The sequence below is a fragment of the Coccinella septempunctata genome, chromosome 5, assembly GCF_907165205.1.
Source record: "Coccinella septempunctata chromosome 5, icCocSept1.1, whole genome shotgun sequence".
Lineage (NCBI taxonomy): Eukaryota > Metazoa > Arthropoda > Insecta > Coleoptera > Coccinellidae > Coccinella > Coccinella septempunctata.
This window is the reverse complement of record NC_058193.1, coordinates 17,263,030-17,284,863: the sequence shown is the minus strand read 5'-3', so window position 1 is coordinate 17,284,863 and position 21,834 is coordinate 17,263,030. Positions and strand designations below refer to the sequence as shown.

At 36.7% G+C, this 21,834-nt stretch overlaps 2 protein-coding genes across 4 annotated transcripts in view; both read left to right on the top strand.

The window, feature by feature from the left end:
- The window catches only part of LOC123314451 (protein-tyrosine sulfotransferase), a 445,878-nt gene that overhangs the window by 101,844 nt on the left and 322,200 nt on the right, over positions 1 to 21,834 (top strand). The window lies entirely within an intron of this gene.
- On the top strand, positions 17,543 to 17,908 carry LOC123314065. Its single transcript, XM_044899178.1, has one exon. It carries the CDS (start codon positions 17,543 to 17,545, stop codon positions 17,906 to 17,908), a length of 366 nt encoding a protein of 121 aa, XP_044755113.1.

Genomic DNA, 21,834 nt, shown 5'->3' with positions numbered 1-21,834 from the left:
CAATACTGAATTTCTTTCATTAATTGTATTCAACTAGTAGCATTTTCGTCAGTTTAGTCGCTCACATAAAAAAAGATCAATTGTAGATTTTGAGGAGTAGAGTAGACTTATTTCTTATATATTTTGCTGGGTAGCAAAATATATATATAATAGTTTACATTGAGAAGATAGTTTAATGTCTGAAATTTAATATCATGAAAGTTTTGACGGCATGCAGACAGGAATTGAATTCTGAAAAAAGTACCACCCACTGCAGGATTCGAACCTACGATCCCCCCGATTACCGGTCGTACCAGTTTACCTTCCCACCTGAAGATGCTATTTTAATAGCAAAACACATGTCGTGATTGAACAGTTTTGTCGAAAACCTATAGGCAGTTTTTTAATTTTTTTGGTGTTGTGGATTTGTGAAAGAAGAATCCCTTCGCATATTTGTTTTCAAGGCATGCATCCTAGTGAACTATATACCACTAAGGCCCGGTACTTTCACGTGCGAATAACTAAATTTATTCGATAAATAAGTCTTATTCTTAGGATAAGTAAAAATGCAGTCTTTTCACTTTCAGATAGTGTTATTCATCGAATAAATCTGTCATTGAAACTCGTTAATAAGATTTTATTTGTCATAGATCGAATGTCGGTACGTCATTATTGGTTGAATTTTTAAGATTCTGGATGTATGGTTATTTTCTGTGTGATTTTCACGAAATATTTGCTTTCTTTGTAGTTGGAATTATGACAATTTCTACAATGCGGTCTCTTATTTTACATTAATCAGTGAAAAGTAGTAAACCGTGTTTCCACAGAATTGTTATTCGTCAAATAATTATTTCATCTGAATGCACCGAAATAAGGTATCCTTCAGATAGGAAATTATTTGACGGATACTTATTGACAGTGAATAAAATTTATTCGAAGGTGAAAGTACCGGGCCTACGAATTAAATCCACGTGTAAATCGATATCAGAATTATCGGGGTTTAGTGGATGAATGAAAGGGCTAGTTTGAATGTGTACTCTTTTTATTCTTCGTCGACGTTTCGGTTCACTTAGGTTCAGTAACATGAACAAGTAAGAATCAACCTTTAGAAGGCTTCACCGAACAATACAGGTTTATAACTAAGCTAGACATCATCAACAAAATGAACGATACATCTCCTTTGAATTTCTTCGGACTCCGATAGGATGGCAGGGTTCAACCCAGAATATTCCTTCCACCCTATTGAATCATCGTACAAAATATGTTCGTGGTCCGTCCTCGTTTACCTTGTGAAAAAAAATTGACTGCTAAGGGTTGAACTTTCAACTCCGCCGTCTCATCCGCAATTTTTCACAGAATGTTCCTTTCGCACAACTGAATCATCGTACAAAATCTGTTTGTTTTTCCTAGTGAAAAAAAATTTCAATGTTAAGGGTTGAACTTTCAACCCCGCGTGTTTTTTCACAGAATGTTCCTTTCGCTCTACCAAATCATCGTACAAAATTGGATAGTGCTCCGTCGTCGTTTTCCGAGTTGTTTTCCTTGTGAAAAAAAAAATGATAAATGTTAAGGGTTGAACTTTCCACCCTGCCGTCCCATCCGAAGTCCGCAATTTTGAAAAGAATGTTCCCTTCGCACTACTGAATCCGCTTACAACATCTGTTTGTGCTCCATCGTCGTTTTCCTTGTGAAAAAAATTATGAGTGTTAAGGGTTGAATTTACAACCCCGCCGTCCCATCCGAAGTCGGCAATTTTTTCACAAAATTTTCCTTTCGCACTATTGTATCATCGTATGAAATCTGTTCGTGTTCCGTCACCGTGTGAAAAAAAAACCTAATATTAAGAGTTGAACCTTCCTGTGAAAAAAAAGAATTAGGTACATTTGCACGAGAAATCTATTTCCGACCGTACACCACTGGTCCAAGCCTTCGGCTATTTCCGTAAAACAGTCTGCCAACTTCAAACCGGTGTGAATTATTCACTATGTTGATCCGTTGAGCCGAAAGAGCCGATATAGCCGTTTGCACTAAAAGTAAAAGCCCTCGGAGTCCAGAGTGTTTGAGTCGCACACTCGATAATAGGGAATACTCCTTCTGACGAAAATGTTGTATTTTTTATGAAATATCTTTGAAACGTCACATTTTGAAATAACCATTTCAACCGTTTCCCAAAAAAAATTATTCTAAGCACTTGGAAATGAAAAATAAAAATAGGTATTTAAAGTTTGAAGCGTTTTGTGAGAATTGTACAAGCTGGCAACATCGACTGAAATATGCCTTGATAATAAAGGACAACAAATGCAATATCTTGATGAGATAGACAAAGATGGCTGTCTATGAAGTCTGCAACGAACGAGGAAGGTCGTAAAATTCTATGGGATTTTTATGGCCGGTTGCAGTTGAAGCTCGCCAGTAAGTATGCGCCTGTAGATCAACAGCTGTTATTTTATAAATGAAATGTCAGATCAGAACAATGGTTCTTTTCATTGTCTGGTATGCGCTGTTGCCAAATCGTAAACTCCGCACAAAGCGATTTAAATTTTAAAACCCCATATTTGAAGGATGATTTCGAATAGTTTCCGCGGTGAATTTGAAAAAATCATGAATTAAACTCATAATTATTCAGTTTAAACTTGCATATGCAGTGATAACCCAAATTGAGGTGAATTCCCCATTCTTGATCATTGTGGTATTGCTATGGCGCAGTGAATTTGCGCTTGAGTTACTGTGTTAGCGCAAGGGATTTAGCTATACAGGGTCATGCAATAGTGCGTTAGGCTTCCATAGCTATTTCAGTGCCTCCCAGCCCATACACCAGACGTTGGCTAGGATTTTCTAGAACAAATCTGAGATCTATAATGGCGGCTTTCACAGGACATTGTAGACTCAGAGCCCATCTTAAAAAGCTCAGCATCGTCAGTGACCCGCTCTGCTTAGAAACGATTGAGCATATCCTCTGTGACTGCCCGGCGGCAGACAGGGTTGGACATGGAGTATTTGGTTCTCCGAAGATGATCCTAGAAGAACTCAAGAATCACTCCCCCCCCAACATCATCTCCTTTTTGGGCAGGATGGGACTGGAGTGAGAGATCTAGCTCTACGAGCTTGCCTGTGTGCTACAATAGATCGCTTGGTCGCAGTGGAAAGTTTGGTTTATCCGTCCAACACACCCAGCAATCAGTAATCCTCACATTGAAATGAGCAAAGAATTTGAAAACATTTTTTTATGGTAATTTAGATTAAAGAAGTTTATAAAGGATTATTGAAAAAATCGAGTTGGTTGATGTGTTTTTGTTTGAAATTTTTCATGGTTCATGTTACAAAAGTGAAATAATGATGGGATTTATACCTCAGTAGAATGATGTGATAAGCTACTATATGCAGCTCCATTTTAGAAACTCGACTTTCACATGCGGGATAGGTTTAATTGAAATGATCATGGGTCTTAAACGTGATCATTAACTGATGTCCTTCTGAATGAGTGTTTCTGATACGTAGGATTACCTACAAATAACTCACCTATCCAAATTTCAACTCTGATTGCTCTTCCAGTTACGGAATGACGCAGATGTAACCCCCTGTTCAGTTGTAATACTTTATACGTCGAGTAATCCATCTATTTCCTGAAGGGGACTCGTTTTCTGCGGAAATTCGGTCGCGACCCTACGAGTAATAATCCTTTATTAACGTAATCACATGTTTCGCCGTGAACCGAGGAAAATTAAATTTCCCAAGAGCGCCCGCGTTACCGGAAAAATCCCTGGAAAAATCTAATTACATTTAGACGTTTTACGGGTGGCATTCTCAATTACACTGTTCAGATTAATGAGGAAGTTTTCCATAAATAGGCGAAACGTGGAAATAGTAATGGGACTTCGCAACAATTGATGTTCCCAACATCCACAGGCTTGGTCCGGAATTGAGCCCGGAAACGAAGATGTAGCCGCTGACAGATTGAGAACTGCCTGGCCTATGATGAAGCATGAGTTGATGGTGGAATATACTGATTCTGATGAGATCGAGGATGAGATGAAATAAAATATATAGTACGTCTTTATTGAGATAGACCTTCAAAAAAAAACGTATGGATCGCTATAAAGTTCTTATTCGTTTCTCTAATTCAACCTGATCTTCCGCTGATGTTGTTGTCACACAGAATGTGGATGTTTTTGATATCAAATTAAAGCTAATTTTTTTTCGAACAGGATGATGTATGGCTGCCTGTGAAAAAATGGCCGCAAGTTAGGTCTGCCATCTGTTAAAATAGCGAGATATCTGAAATAAAGTGAAAGAGATGACGCGCAACGCCACTTGTTAGATGAGGATGGTGGATGCCAGCCGACTTAAAATTCACAAATTTATAATTACGTAATGAATATTATGAAGAAAACTTAAAGTATTAAGGCCCCGTACTTTCACGTGCGAATAAATAAATTTATTCGCATTTATTAAGTCTTATTCGTAAGATTAGTAAAAATGCAGTCTTTTCACTTTTAGATAGTGTTATTCATCGAATAAATCTGTCATTGAAACTTAATTAGAAGAGTTTATTTGTCATAGATCGAATGTCGGTACGTCATTATTCGTTGAATAAAATTTATTCGAAGGTGAAAGTACCGGGCCTAAGAGATTTATTTTATAATAAAAAGTAATTTATTCATCAAGTACAAATGTAATTAAATCTGAAGAATTTTTTTTCGTGTTTCTTCAAAATCAGTCTCTTGAATCAAGTTATATTTTATATCAGTGTATTACATTTTCTAGTCCGAGTCCGATTCCTCGCTGCTTTCACAATCGCAGTTGTCACTATCGTCGTCGCAATCAGAGTTTTTTCATCATCTGAAAATGTGTTAGCTCAATTACATAATACATTTTCTACTTGTATCGTTGAACTTCCCAGAAATCATGTTGGTTTCAGGGCACCATCCATAAGAAGCCAACCATTTATTCTCCGCACTAAACTTTAAACAGTGGCACTTAGTTGCATTGAGCAATATCGAATTGACGAGAATCGTCCGTAGCACATTTTGTTTTAATGACTTCCAAAACTATAAAATGTGGGTTGAAACAAACCCTTTGATTTTTTTAATAAATTTTTCATCATTCTCTTTTGCCGCATACATCTTGTTGAACATGATAAATCGTCCAGTATCTTTGGAATGAACTTTGGTGAGACTTATCATCTTTTAAAAAAATTCTTCTTATGTTTCGATATTAATTTATTTGGACCTTATTCTTATTAGAATCTATATTATGCATTGCGCCCGAACTCTCAATATTCGTATAGCGCCCGACGAAGGGTGATTACATGAATAATATCAACAGCGTTGTGCATGTATAACGAGCTCCAATTCGTGGTTATAATAAAAGAATAATTCAGATGCACTGTTGAGAACCCTAAGATTCACACCACGGGTTTTTACCGTCGGGTTTTTACCGGAAAACAACCGAATGAAAAATTATTCATCGGGTTTCATCCGTACGGTGGGCACATCAAGCTCTCGAATCTCGTGGCGATAAGCGCCGCCGAAAGTGCAATCTGGTTGTTTTCCAGTGCTTAACTAAACCGGAACATGTGTGAAAGATCCCATAATATCAGTAGATATAATATAACACCCGATGGTGCGAAATGAGTCTAACTCTCTCTTACTTTATTTCCGATATCTCGCTATTTTAACAGATGGCAGACCTAACTTGCGGCTATTTTTTCACAGGAAGCCATACATCAAAAACATCCGTGTACGTCATGAACGTAGAAATACATCGAAATGTTACCTGCTTACACCTGGCTGCGAGATAGTTGCGGCCGAGTGTGCAACGGCAGCTATGGATTTTAGTATTCTTTACATGCATTGTTATGATGATATTTTATTTCGAAATGGAGTGAACGAAATTTCTCTTGGTATATTGATTAACATTAATTTAATTAGAATTACTTGCGGCCACTTTTGACAGGCTGCAGTATTATCAGTGTATTCTCCTATCCATAAACGTATGTGAAAATGTGTGTTTGTCTTTGTACGTAATGAACGTAGTAATTCTGCAGTGGGATCTTAGACTACTACTTCATCTTCTTAAATATAAACCCTATATTTTTTGTACCTATTCCAGTCCCTTATATTTCCTGATTCAGAATATACAGGGTGAGTCTTTGACTCATACAATTCGTACGAATATTTCATTTTACAAATATATTAGATAGCGTCCAACTTAGTTTCAAAAGTTGGGTTCTTTGGATTGTTGGTATTTTTATGGTACGTAATGGTCATATTGAGAAAACTGGAAGACGTAGGTGATATCTTGTGCTGAGAAAACATCGAATAGAACTATAAATACTATAAATGACATTTTTTTATGGTTTTTCAACAACCTGTATCTTTAAAACCGAGTCAATTCGGAGAAAAAATTGATTTTTCAACCTCAAGAATCTACTGTTAAAATATTTGTTCGCGTCAAAAGCTCACCCTATATAATATATGTCGTGTCCCTAATTGTTCTCCCAATAAAGAAACTCAAAAACTAGTTGCGTCACGTTGGCAGTTATTTTTCATTGATAATTAATATGATAATCGGTACAGTACTTCATACTCTATGTTGTGTCAGGTGATGAGAGGTAAGTACTCAAGGTGTTTACAGATTACTCTGACGTGACGTGGGACAACGTCATTATGCGCATGACTCAAAAATCTAACCAAGGACTTTGCGCGGTAGCGTTCAGATTGTTAGACGTGCATTCCCACGTCACGTCAGACCAGTTTGAACGCTTCCGCGCAAAATGCCATGTTAGATTTTTGAATCATGCGCATTATGACGTGGGTCCACGTCACGTTAGAGTAATCTTCAGGCCCGGTATCATTTGACCTCGCCAGAGCGACCTAGCTTCTTCACCGATGGAGAACGTTTGGAATTGATGGACCCTTATTCAATACTGGCAAGCGCTGCTGAGTACCATCCAGCAACACAGAGCATATGTCCCATATTCTCAATTCGTTACAAGCATGTTGTTCGCAATAAACGATAATAATTGTCTTGATTTCAAGACAAGAAGTCATTGCATTGGTGAATGCTGCTGCCCTTTTCTTACATTCAGATTCAGATTCATCATTTTCACTCGCATAAGTCGTATTCGCTTCAATTTCACTCATCATTGATGACGTAAAAGGTGGCAAAGTCAAGTTCAATTGATGGAACTGGGTCCGTTAGCAGTGGCTTATCGATATATAATAGTTATAGGTAAATTCGAAAAAAAGATAATTTAAAATATCTTCAACTTTTATGCCAAAACGTTGTTAGTTCTGCTTCCTAATTTGAAAACTTTTGAATCATGTCTTCGTATTCATATCAATTTTTGCTATTTTTTTCCATACAAGATTTCGAAAGCACGAAAAATAAGTTATTTCATTGACATTTAGCAGAAATTCTTCATTCTACTGAAATAAACATCCAAGACGTACGCACTTGGTAAAACCGTTCAGGACGTGGCTATGTAAAACACGAGACGGTGGTCTTTGTTTTGTTTCATGAATGTTCCATTCTCTTGTGCGTTCACTCTGAAAAACTAAATAGATCGTAAAGTCGTGCAGCTGTCGCCTAAACAAATAATACATAATACGATTCAACTGAGTTGGGATCTTGCGGTTTGTAATGAAACCCTCTGTCGGCCTTCCATAATTTGGTGAAATTAGATTATTTTCTACTTATGGACGATTTCCTAGGGATAGTTATTCTCATTATTTTTGAGGAAACATTTTCAGCTAGCATTCAATGATAATATACATGGTGATTTATAACTATTGAGACACTAATGATCAAAATATATATATATATGTATAGCGATAGGACCAAATATGCCATGAAAAAACATACAGGGTGTTAAATATGAACGACAAAAAATTATAATGTTACAGCAAAAATAATTCACTTGAAATATGCACATTCAGCAACATAGCAACATTTTTCTTACATTCGAAAGAATACTATTTAGGAATTAATGGCCATATGCACCGTTTGATTAAAGGGGATTAATTCCTTAAACATCTTTTTTTTTTCATAGAGATTCTATGCTTAAACGTCGTTTTAGAGCTTAAGCTTCGTTTAATCTAACGGTGCATACGGCCATAAATAAAATAGAAATTTCCCTCTGAGGAAATGGAATTTTCAATTACGTTTTTCTCATTAACGGGTAAAAGTATGGTGTTTATATAATATCACCAATATTACCTATGTTTTTGAGGACTCATTTTATTGTGTATTTTCAATCTAGTTAATGAATATTATTCTCGATTTAGGCGTTATCATTCTTCATTATTATTCTCGATGTTATCGTTTTCAGTGGTGATATAACTAATTAAAATCGTTTCTGATTTCTCCGAATACAAATCTCTGCTATCGTAGTGTTTCAGGTTTGTGACCCGAAAATTTCAATTGAATTGAAAAAATTAAATACCGAATTGAATTTGATTTTTTTTTTCTGTGTTCAGTGGCGGATTTACATATTTGCCGCCAGTAGGCTATTCAAATTTTGCCGCCCTTACCATAATTATTTAGTTCAAAATATTAATGACAATTTTTGTGTCAGTAAAAATGTAACTTTGGGATTTGTACACGTTGGTCCTAATAACAACTCATAATGATTGTGACCTAGGGAATCGATGTATCCGAGTTTCCAGATCATTTTTACAACGCAACGATTAAGTTGAGATTTCACAAGAAATAGAACGTTTATTTCTGAATCAAAGAAAATTTAGTCCTAGACTTCTAATAAGGTAAAGTAATGGATATATTAATTGATATTAGTCACACAGTGATATACATTCAGTAAACTTGATCATTTTTGTTGGGCACACAGTTCAAAATAGAATAGATAAATTCTATATCAAACGAAAAGAAGAAATTTATTATCATTAAGTATGGCACAGCATATATACATGGTTACATGGTCCATACGAATAGTTGCAAAAAAATTAAGGGGGTGATTCTTTGACAGAAAATAGGGTGGACCTTTAATATGCAATTTTCTTTTCTGAGTCCTCCTGCTTAGTTACAGCCCGAAAAGCAGTTTTCAATTTTTTTCTTGCGACAAGAACGAAATCAAGCAGATATTTTATGCGGGGTAGAAAATCTCCGTGCTGTTCCTCTATGATTGAAAGTGCTAGAAAAAGCTACCCCTAAACATTGTTCCGCAAGAAACTTTTTTCCATATCCGTATTTCAAAATAAAAGATTGATTTTGGATAGCTTGATCCATTCCTAATAAATAAGGTCTCTTGTAGTTTTTTGGGAAAATTCACGAAAACAGAAGACGAAATTTTGTTTAGTTATGACTTTATACACGAAAGAGCCAAAGCGTTCAGCTTTTCTTGGCTCAATGTGGTTCTTAGGAACCTAACTTTTCACCTTTTTCAAGCAAAAAAAGCTTCTCTCACCCGAACAATAAGTCGATGGTGTATACAGGGTGAGCAAAATTCTTTATCTACTGCGAGGGAAACTCGAGAACTATGGCAGCTGAAAGAAAACGGATGACACATTTTCGAGCTCAGAAAAACAAGGAATGTTGAAAACCGATTTTGAGTTATTACCAAAAAATGAAATTTTTACGATTTCGAAAAGTTCTCATAACTTTTTTGTCTTTGAAGTTACAGATCTGAAACTTGAAACTTCTACAGACCCTTTTTTACGTAGAATCCACTGACGAGCACCAAATATTTTTTCATTTCGAAACATTAGGCGAACTTTCGTTTTTTTAAATTGAATTTGTAATATTTGAATTGGAAAAAAAGATTCTGTCAGTAGAATCTACGTATAAAAGTGACTAAGAAAGTAAGTTTCAGATATATAACTTCAAACACAAAAAAGCTATGAGAACTTTTCGAATTCGTCAAAATCCCCATTTTTGATTATAACTCAAAATCTAGAAATGATAGGCCGGTTCTCTTTTCAGAATTTTATTGGTCATGAAAAAAGAGCTCGATAATGTGTCATCCGTTTTCTTCTTGCTCTGATAGTTCTCGAGATCCCCTCATCTACTGAGGGGATCTCGAACAAAATTCGTTGTCTACCAACGAATTTTGCTCACCTTGTAAATAGTGGCAATAAAGCCATAGATACGAACTTCTGGACAAACATTTCTTGAATTGTGTTTTCGTAGGAACCGAAGAAACACATCCCAACGATTCAGAATCTGGTTACACCAAAATTTTTCAACCTCACGAAATTTCAGTATAGAGTCCAAAGCGGCCGAAATAAGAGTTGGACAGGAAAATAGTAATGATGCACTACTTGGTCATTTTTTTTATAATTAGGGAAAATCAGATGTAGATAGATATTATAATATCTATGAAATATAAGTATTTCAGTTTCTATAATTAGTGTAAGCAAAATTGTCCCAAAATTTGCCGCCCCTGAAATCTGCCGCCCTAGGCTGCAGCCTACTTAGCCTCTATGGTAAATCCGCCACTGTCTGTGTTGACTGAATATTCAGATTTGACTAATCCGTTTTTCGAATATCTTATCAAATTCAAGGAATTTTGATATACAGGTTGTTTTTTTGGTTTGAACCTTATTTCTCAATTTTTTCTAGGTGAGAACTGAAAAAAAGTTGAGTTCCTATGTCAGTATGAACTATTTATTGAAGATAATTAACGTATCAAACATCATCAAAATATATGGGGAGGTTCAAAAGTTATAGGTTTTCAAAGATATTGACAAATTCAACAAAACTCTGTGTATCTTGATAACAAAGAGAGATACATATACCCTTTTAATATAGGTTATTCCACTTCCGCTCGTTTACCAATGAATCACCTTGTATAATAGAGAGATATACCAGATTCTATCATGCTTAGTCACAATATTCTCCAGTGTAATCTCCATTATCATGCAGAATCTACGATAAATTGCTAATTCTCACTCCATTCCCCGAAGGGGCAGTACATAATTATTGATAAATTCGATATTGACCGCGTTTTGGACCATAAACAGAATTAATCAATCAGTTGAGGCTGGTTAATAATTCCATTCGGGCGGCTTAAAATGTTGAGGTCGAGTGAAATGGTTTAGATGCTAGAATGAAATGACATATGCTTTGTTTACGTTATTTGTAACGTGGCATGAACATGCAATTAAATAAGTTTGCATACGGATAAGTGGAATTTAGAGGTTCTTGTATTGACCAGGTAGTGCACCACGTGAATATTGTATATTACAAAGAAAAGTTTCATTTTATAACATTAAATGGATATGATTGATTGATTCGAACGCCCTAACGACGTAACTCGTTGAAAATTTTTGATATTAATAACACAGGCTTTTCACGGTTTTCGCATTTTCTCAAATTGAGAGACCTAGACGTAATGCGATCCTAGACAACTAGTTCCCAACACTGAAATATGTATATTCATGCGATAAAGAAATTCAACGAACTAACGTGCGTTAAAAAAAAATTCGTCGTCAAGGGACGATGACTTGAGTTACCTAGATTACAAGAATGCAAACAATCATATGAAAAATTTTTGGTGAAAGCTTGAACCGAATTTCAATTCTTGAATGATTCCAGGTATTATGTTTTTTGTTCCTTCTTTTAGATATAGTAAAAACAGAATTATATGATTATGATGTTAGTGAAAATTATATAATTCTGTATTTAGTTCAATTATAGATTTTCTTCAGGTATCGGCCACATAAATTCAATCTTGAACCATTAGTAAAAATGTAAAACAAATGATGATGATGTTACCTATTACCATATAATAAATTTTTTCTTCATAATTTTAAATTTGTGTAAGTTTTTTATAAATTGCAAATAAAAATATAGCACAACCAACAGCGTATTTCATTGATATCAATGGATTCCACACAATGTTCACATGAAGATTAACATCCTGACGACGATGTTCGTTTTCTGGTCTCAAAAGGGTCGATTCTGAAATTCAAATTTCGCATTGTCAAATGTGGCAAACAAATGTAGTCGCTTTTTAGTACTAGAGCCTATGAGAGCGTTTCCTATCTTTTCTCTCTATAATCTTTGACTCTAAAAAGACAGTGGTGACAATTGTGGTCTCATTTCTGGTTGGTTAGCTCTGTTTTTGCCATAACATAACGCACCAGTCATCATCAATACTAAACGGATTTGTTTACAAAATATTCTCGAGACTTATGTGCTTTTTCAGGTAATTTTTAGAGGTTTTTTGTTGTTATAGGATTAACTTTTCGTAGTTTTCATTAGTGTTCACCGCACTCATTTCCAATTTAAGAGTGCCATTAATCTTTCCCGTTATATTTAAAATAGTCCCTTGTAAATTTAGTTCTGCCAATACTTTCAAAAATTTTTTATGATTGATTTCTATAGTTCAGTGGGTGGACAAATGAAAAAATTGGTTGGAAAAAATAGGCCTTACGTTGGAAAAACGATCTGTACCATTAAAAAATACGTTTTTGTAATTTTGGGGTGCTGCTCAGAAAATGCACCGAAAAAAGTTTTTTTCGCATATCTCTCAAACGGTGCCTGGAATAATAAACATATAGTTGGGGAGCCGAAGGGGGAAATTCGGGATTTACTCGAGCGTGTCAGATTAATATAAGGGGACATACCTTGGACCCTGTAGAGTACCTCTACCAAATATTAGACCTGTATATAGGGGGAATTTTCTAGGACAGCCTGTCAGATTAGTAAAAAAAAAACGATCATTGAACATACTCGAGCGTGTCAGATTAAGATATATGTGGTTAATTACATGTTGAAACGTTTATATTCTCTTAATCTGACAATTTAAGCGTGTCGAAAATGTGTGGGAGGGCGCCAAAGTTGCAAAAAAAACGTCACGTGTACATTCTCGAGCGCGGTGGCGTTTTTTCTTATTTTAAAGCTAATGATTCAAGACTAAAGCCCGTTTGCAACAGCCGAGAATTATCTAGAGAATTTACTCGAAAATTCATGCGCCGTGAATTATTTACCGTTGCATACGCACTTTCGGTAGAATTCTCTGTTCAATTGCATACAAAATAATCTCTCGCTTTCTTGCGAGAATTTTGTAGGAAATTCTCCAGAGAATTCTCGGCTGTTGTAGACGGGCTTAACGGAAAAAATATAATCTGACAGTTTTAGCAAGCCGAAACAATAAAAAATTGGCCATAAAGGTCACAAAATCAAGTTTTTTTGAATTATCTCCCTCCCTGGGCTTCAAATCTTTTTCGCATTCATTATAAAAGTTGTAGAGCATAATATTTTCTACAAATTTTGTCCCAAGCAATTTTTTTCACGTTCAAACGTTTTTGAGATATATGGCGATTAATGCGAGGTATTAAGCGATACATGCTGAAGCGAAAATTCACTCGTTGGAAAATAGTACATTCTAAGGTTCAGTCACAGACAACACTAAAATTTTCGTGACTAATTGTCATCATAAAAATACCTTGTCATTTTGACAATTGTAGATTAAACTGGGATTCTACATTTACCTTGGCCTTTCGCATGTGTGGCTAAGCTTTTCGCCCTTATCGCCCTCTAACTCGAGAAAGGTTAAGAGTATGTAAAATTGCTTCAGACAAAAGTTGTGTAGAATTTTATTATCTACAACTTTCATAATGAATACAAAAACGATTAGAGGTACAGGGAGGGAAATATTCGAAAAAAAGGGATTTTTATCATCTTCAAAGTGTCAGATCAAAAAAACCCCCCCTGATTATTGTCAGATTAATGGGTCAACACGTCTACAACACCCAGATTAACCATCTGTATGGAAATCTGACACGCTCGAGTATGTACAAGTAACGATTTTTTTTTCATGTTCAAAGGACCGCTGTGACCTTGCGTCACGTCCAAATTTTTTTTTTACCATTTTCAACTCCAGTCCCACCGCGCGAACTGTCAGATAAGCATGAATTCATGGTCAGAGACACGTAGAGCATATACAATATCTTAATCTGACACGCTCGAGTATGTACACCTGACGATTTTTTTTACCTCTTTAAGGCCCTGCAGACGCTTTCCCCACCGCTGAAAGTGCATACATCATAGAACGTTTTTTTCTTTCTACCATCTAATCTTTAAAATCCACTAGGTCTCCACGACGCTCGAGTAAATCCAGATATAGCAGGGTCGGCTCCCCAACTAATAGGTACTTTTTAATATAGATAAGCAGCACGCCACAGTGCTGAAAATATTCTGTATGGATAAAGCCGAATGAATAGTTGACGACACCAAATAGTCCTGTAATTCGTAAATGTCCGATCGATCGTGATATACCCTGTGTATATCCATAATAGTTATGGAATTGGCGATGGAAAATAACGTAGATCGGTTGTTTTTCTATGAATCATATCGTTTATCTATTTTAGTACATGCAGTTCTGCACAAGTTAGCACATCACACATATTCTTGCGGCATATTCGCAACCGAGGACGTTCGGAAGCAATATCCCGAGCAATATCCATAACAATACATTTCAATTCTGCAAGGTACGAACACACCCGTCTGGGCAATATTTCTGATGCATCCTTTAAGTTTACCCTATTTTCATTCGGTTTGTACGAGGGTTTGTTCCACATTCTTGTCGAGCTATGTTTGCGCAGGTTCAATTGAAGCAGAGTGGAATTCCTCTTTTCCGTTTAGCGAACTCTTAAGTGGAATCCAATTCAATTTGTTATTTTGATGATATACCTAGAGGAGATACGTTTTGTCTTCGTGTTTACAATCTTGAGAAAAATCTCGCCATTTCACGGTATTGTGTGCAGGTCAATATACCAATATACGGAGACTATTTGAGTTTCAAATTAAGGTGAAGATAAACAGTTTAGTGAAAAATCAGGGAGAGTAATAACAGAACACGAATTATTCCCCACCATGATAATGCAAGCTCTCACACATGAGCTTAAACCAATACGTTTTTGAGCAATCAAAACAGCGAACAAATTGGGACGTCAAAGTTTTTTGTAGCCTGAAGAATTGGTTTATGCGATCGAATGATTCGGAGGTATGCTTGGTTAATCTTAGCAATGAACTTACGTCATCAATCAGAAGTACAACATTGTTGCCAGACTGTCAAAATCATCCTAGGTTCTACTGCTGACATTAGTTTAAGTGGATTGAGAATTTTTAGATTTTATTTCGAAAGTTTGATGAAAATGAACCTTGCATGAAGGAAGGATAACGAGAGAACACTTTGGAACACATTGAAGAAAGTTAACGGAGGTAGCCCGATTAAACTCTAAAAGACCTAAAAGGTCTTTCGGAGTTCAATGCATAGCCCTCTAAAAAAATATCAACCAGGCTTTTGGCCCTCATCATTTCGATGAAAAAGTGCAAGGAAGAATAACACTAAATGTTCGGCTTGCATCTGTTTGTTGATTCCGTTGATTTTTGATTTGGGTTCGCCACAAAGTGTTGTTCATTTTTGGAATATTTCATCCTCGATTTCATCGTATTGATACGGGCTGAAAGCCGGAAACCTTTGTCTACCGTCAACATTTTTTAGAGTAGTTCTATATAAAACTACAGTTTGTCAACAAATACTTCAATTAAAAATTGTGAAACTTTGTTAAGTGTTTTCTTCTCTTCTTTTATTATTAGGAGATTGTTGAAGGAATTTCATTGATTAAGTGACTGATCAAAATGTCAATAACTTTCACGTCAGCATCCATGAGCATTGCCAGCATGAAGAAAAATGACATTAAGAAATAACTTCTTCTAAGATATCAAGATTATTGAACACCTCGATTCCCATACGAACAGAATTTCCCACATGACGTACTTACAATTGTTAACCTAAAAGACAAATACATTCATCATATTCTTAGGTAAACCTTTCATATAAGGTTAATTGACCTTTGTCCACCAACTTTAGTTTCTTGACCCTTTTTGTACTTGAGTCTTGCCAGAATCGACCGAGAGTACCATCTTTAAAAATACATATTTTATCCAAGTACACAAACTGTCGCAAACCTTAATTTTTCTCACATAATCCACTAAATCCACTAAAGTCTTACTCCCCATTACTTATTCATTTAAGATGTCAATATAAAACATATTTCGGCCCCATAAGAGTACATATTCTGCCTCATAAGAGTCTATCTTCAGCCACTACAGAATATTTCATTCCATCCGAAGAAGAAGCGCAAAAAAAAAATAAAAAAAATGTCGAAGTAAAACTTACGTTTTTGAAAAATTGGTGGATAAAAACAGTTAACATTGTAAAATTGAAGAATTTTACTGCTTAAATAACTAGAGTTAATTTCAAAAATACAGTGCATATGGGAGGTATGGATAAAACAATAATTCCTGGTAATGAATAAAAAAATGAACGGACACTATTACCGATTAACACTTAGAGTAGGATCAGCTCAACAGGCGGCGAACCAGGTGAAGAAGAAATTATACTTCATTTTTATTGTAAACGTAGGCTTTCAAAAAGTTCCTTCTTTTCAGAGCTATTGAAGGCAGTTTCATAAAACCTCTTCGTGAATCATCTTTAGGAAATTTTAAACCAATATTGTTCAATATCAATATCTTCCACAAAGATGTACGACAAGCATTTTCAATAAAGACACAGAGATATTCTCCTCTGAAATAAATGCAAATTTATAGAATAAGAAGCATCAAAGGGTTTGAATGAATGTTTTTGTACATATCATATATCACATTTCGTATAGCGCAGCGGTTTGTTCGAAGATATCAATGTCAACAACTGATTTTCTACGTTGTTTTCTTTTACGGGGCAGCAGCAACTAGCTGTAAGAAATAAGTTATGAATAAACAAAAGAAGAACTTCTACGTGTCGTATCCAATTTAATTATAATTTTCGAACTTCCGATCCCTTCAAAAATGGGATCATCTTCAGGCAGGCTTCGGCCTTAAATTAATACGAGATATATACTGCGCAAAAAAATTAACGCACATTATGGAAATCTCAAATTTATTCTACAACTGAAGGTGTTCTCAATGATAATTATTTAATTATTTTCATCAGAATTATGCATGCATATGCATATATGCTTCTGTCAAAATCGGCATGAAACTAACAGAATCATTCCACACGACAAGTGGACTTAGACAAGGGTGCTGTTTATCCCCTACGTTATTCAAAATGTATTTATACGAATCGCTGAAAGGCTGGACACGTAAGTGCAAGAATATGGGACTAAGAGTAGGAGACGATATGCTGTATACCGTATACCCTGTACTTTGCAGACGACCAGATCGTAATTGCAGAAGATCAGCAAGTTTTGAGTTATATGGTCAAAAAACTGAATGAGGAGTATACTGCTGCGGGTCTCACGATGAACCTTAATAAGTGTGAATATTTAACCGTGGCTAGCGATGACAACAACAGCTTACCTCTGGAAAACGGATCAATAAAAAACGTCAACAAAGCTAAATACCTGGGAGTTATCTTTGATAAAGAAGGAAGTAGTAGAGATGAAATTCAGTACAGAATCACAAAGGGACGCAAAACCATAAGAGCACATCCATACTTTGGGAAAAAAGTATCAAAAAGAAAACAAAAATGCGTATCTACGAATCAATAGTTCAGAGTATTATGTTGTATGGCGCGGAAATCTGGGATTTAAGTATGTCCAACAAAAAGAAGCTACTGGCCACAGAGATGGACTTTCTAAGAAGGAGTTGTGGAAGATCGAGACTAGAGAGAATAAGGAACGTGGAGATCAGGAGGCAGATGCACGTCGAGAGGAATATCATTGACGACGTAGATAGAAAACAGCTGACGTGGTTCGGACATACGAAGAGAATGGGAGATACCAGATGGCCGAGGAAAATATTTGAGCGGATACCTCCAGAAAGACGAAAGAGAGGAAGACCAAGACGAAGCTGGAGAGATGACGTCGAAGAAGCCATGGAAGCAAGAAACTTGGAGGGAGATATGTGTTTAGACAGAAGGAATTGGAAACTGGGAACGGAGAGGCGGCGAGAGCCGTAGATAATCCGATATATACAGGGTTGGGATAAAGTTTGGCACCAAATTAATATATTTAAAACGGAACGGACGGTAATTTTATAGATTTTCATAAAAAATACGTCATGAAAAGCAGAAAGAGTTATCTAATACAAAGTAATTCGTTTTATTTCTCACTATTGATACAAATAACAACGATTTATTTATTTGAATGGATTTTTTCTCAAAGGTACAAACAGACTGAATTTCTTCTTTTTACAGATAATTTTTACATGGAACCTGATATGGACAGATCCGAAACAAGGCGCACTTTCAGAATCTGCAGAAATATACAGGGTGTCCCATTTAAATAAAAAAAAAGTTTTGTCATTTCCGGTTGAACCAGAAGTATCTCATTAATGAAAATATGCTCATCAGATGCATTGTGGTACATTACACTCAGCTGCCAAATTTCAAAAATATCGCCCGTTTTGTTTTGAAGATATTAATTTGGTGCCAAACTTTATCCCAACCCTGTATATGCATGCATATGTTATCCACTTTCAACGGTTTTCTTCAATACAGATGTTTTTCCCAGCAGGAATAAAAAAAGATGATATTATCAGATTTTGAATGTATTGGCTCCATTCTAAAATCAGTTATTCTCGATCAATTCTAGTGATCAATAGTTTTTCTTTCGTTTGATTTTCTACACTCGATCGCTACGCACCGCGAAACACCCAAGAGGAATGTGCCCAAGCGGTAGTTTTGCGAGAAGAAGGGTGGACATACACAAGAATTGCAGAAAGGTTTGGAGTTTCCCATACAAGTGTGTCCAGAATGTTGCAGCGATTCAGGGAGACAGGTATGAATGTCCGAAGACCAGGACAGGGTAGACCACGGGTAGCAACTGCCATTCAAGAACGTTACTTGAGAGTTTCTTCGTTGAGACAACGGTTTGCAACCGCTCGCCTGCTTCAAATTCAGCTTGAGCAAACTCATGAGAGAGAGAATATGATTTAAGGCCTCGTGTCGCGGCAATTGGCCCAGCTCTTACCCCATTATCACATTTCGAGATTGATTTGACAAAGCTTTAGACATGTTTTCTTCGGAATAGAAATACAATTTTACAATACGAAAATTTGGTAGTCCTGAAAAGAACTGATTGCGGAAACTAGGAGTATAAGAAGTGGGAATTAAATCGAAAACAACCAAAACTTATTATCACGAATGAAATGAATACGCACAAGCATAATCGGAATAAGTACATCGGCAACGTAGCACAGTGTAGGAAACTTAAATTCCTAGAAATATCGCGCTTTTGTGCCGATTCCTAGGTGAAAATAGTTGGCATGAATGATGCGCCTTTCATGACATCATTAATTTAGTTGGTTCGGAAAATGGAATTTGGAATATGTAGAAGAAGTGCCAGTGGCGGCTCGTGGTCATGAGAGCTGAGGAGGCTAATAGTTTTCGAGGAGTGTTGGAACAAACTCTTATCAGTCAATAAAGTATACTTCTTAAATATAATGAAAAGTTGCCAGTTCTAAGACTAATTTTCAATGCAAGGGGATGCTATATGCTCCTTTGACTTGTTATGCCTTTCGACAGAACGCGGTATATTTTTCGAATCTGAAAACCCCGTTTTGAACCATGAAGTATATTCTGTTTGATGAGAAAATAGTAAATATGGCCAGCAGAATAATTTTTCCCGTTTGATCGATCCAGTTAACCAGTCACATGTATCGTACCAAACAACACTGAAACCTTTATTCTGACGATTTTCGATAGACTTTAGTGTAATTAAATTTGGTGGAGGTCTTGTAAAGGTTTTAACAACGTGTACAGTTAATTCTCAATATTCAATTCCATTTTATTTTTTGATCCGTATCAGTACTTACCCCTAACGCCCTAACAGAACAACCTATCTTAACAAGAATATATCACAAATTTCCAGTTCTCCACGAACTCGTTACATTCAAATTGAAAATTGAAATCATAACAACTACCGCCGGACAACGCCCCTACCGCCGGAGATCATGCGAATATAGTCGAAGACGGCACGAAAGAATCGATGGAGAACAGGGGAGCTGTGCCTCCTCTGGTACATTTTACGGGCGAATATGGTACAGTAAGTCAGCTGAATTCTTGTTCGGCTAGTATGTGAGTCCAGAGAACGTATGCGTGAGTTACACTATCAACGGAAGCAGCAGGCCCAACAGCCTCCGTCCGAATAGGCAGTCCTAGGAAATATTCACATTCGACGCGGCGGACCCGTACGCGGCCGGTGGATTATATGATTGTTATGCTGGATTTTTATGAGCGGAGGACCGAAAAATAAACTAATTTTTATCTGAATATCTAGTTCAGGTGTTCGGAAAATTTATATAGAAAATAAGGACATGCCCAAAATGAATGTTTTTTAGCTCTAAGCTTCATGAGGAGGCTTAGCCTCCCTTGCCTACGAAAGTGCTACGAAAATTCCGTCAAACGCGTCTTTTCTTCTTCTTCATCAGCCACTAGCCGTCTACTCCTGGACATAGGCCTCCCCAAGTTCCTTCCATGTGTCACGGTTTCTCGGTTCTAAATACCAGTTAACACCAGCTATGGTTTTTATACCGTCCATCCATCGTTTGGGGGTCTACCGATACTCCTCTTCTGTATACCGTTTTCGCCATTGTGTTATGCGTCCCTCTTGGCTCTTCTTGTCTGGCTACATGTCCCACCTAAGATTTTGACATTGCTATCCGTTCTTCGTTTCTTGGGCCATGTCCCACTATGAATTCTATGGGATTGTGGTCTGATGTTCCGTCCTCTATTGTATCAATGCTGATTTCTTCAGAGATGTCTTTCATTACGACAATGTCCAGTACATCGGGTAGTCCATTTACTCTTGGTATGTAGGTCGGTATATCAGATCCTATCACAACTGCATTAAGTTTTTCAGCATAAATCTTCAGTCTTCTCCCGTTGGTATTTTCCACCCTACATTCCAGCGATTTGCAGTTAAGATCATCAATAATGATTTTCGGGTGTCTTCCTTCTAGTAGCATTTTTGGATCCTCTTCCTGTATGTCCTTATCCGGTGATTTATAAGTCGAAATAATCTTCACTTGTCCTCGATTGGTATTCACAATAATCTATATTGCTTCTACTTCTTGACCATCGAATATTTGGTCGAAATGGTGATCAATATTCCTTCTTGCCAGTATAGCAACGCCACCTGTGCTGTTAGGTCTGTAATTCCTGTAGATATCGTAATTGGGAAATGCTATCCGAACGTTGGGGTAAAGTCTTGTTTCTTGAAGAGCTATGACATCCGGTCTCTTCTCTTCAATCAGTTCTTCGAATTCTGGTCTGCGGGCTCTCAATCCTTCGACGTTCCAAGAGACGATTATGAGATTGTTCTTTATCGTCGTATCAGCCATTAAATATTCTTAATAATTTGCTGCATCTTCTTCTCAATCTCTTTCTCCAGATTCTGCATCATCGTGCTCAGGAGCTTTTTCGTGAACTTATCCAGTTCCTCAGTGATTCCAAAAATTCCTTTCCTGGTTTCGGCTTTTTTGACTGTTTTTGCCTTTTCCGTCTTTTTCTCTGGTTTCCTAGTCTCTTTGGCTGCTTTGGTTGCAGTTTCCTGGGGTATCTTCACTTCCGAAGAGTTTTGGGCTGGCTTCAGAGTATTTTGCGTTGGCCTCGAGCTGGTTTGTTTCGATCTTGGCGATCTCTTGTTCTTTTTTGTGATCAATTTCCATTCGCTACATCCCTTGTAGCTGGCTGGATGACCTTGTTTTCCACAAAGGACGCAAGAAGCATTACGTTCGTCATTCTCCCTGATGAGCGTACACTCCTTGAAGCTGTGATTACCGAAGCATTTCACGCACCTCCATGGGAATGTGCATTTGCTCTGGGCATGTCCATACCGTTGACAACGATAGCACTGTCCAGGCTATGGTTCGACAACACAATTC

Excerpts from the sequence above, each read along its gene's own strand:
- LOC123314065 (XM_044899178.1), top strand. The coding sequence starts at position 17,543 with ATGTCCAACAAAAAGAAGCTACTGGCCACAGAGATGGACTTTCTAAGA.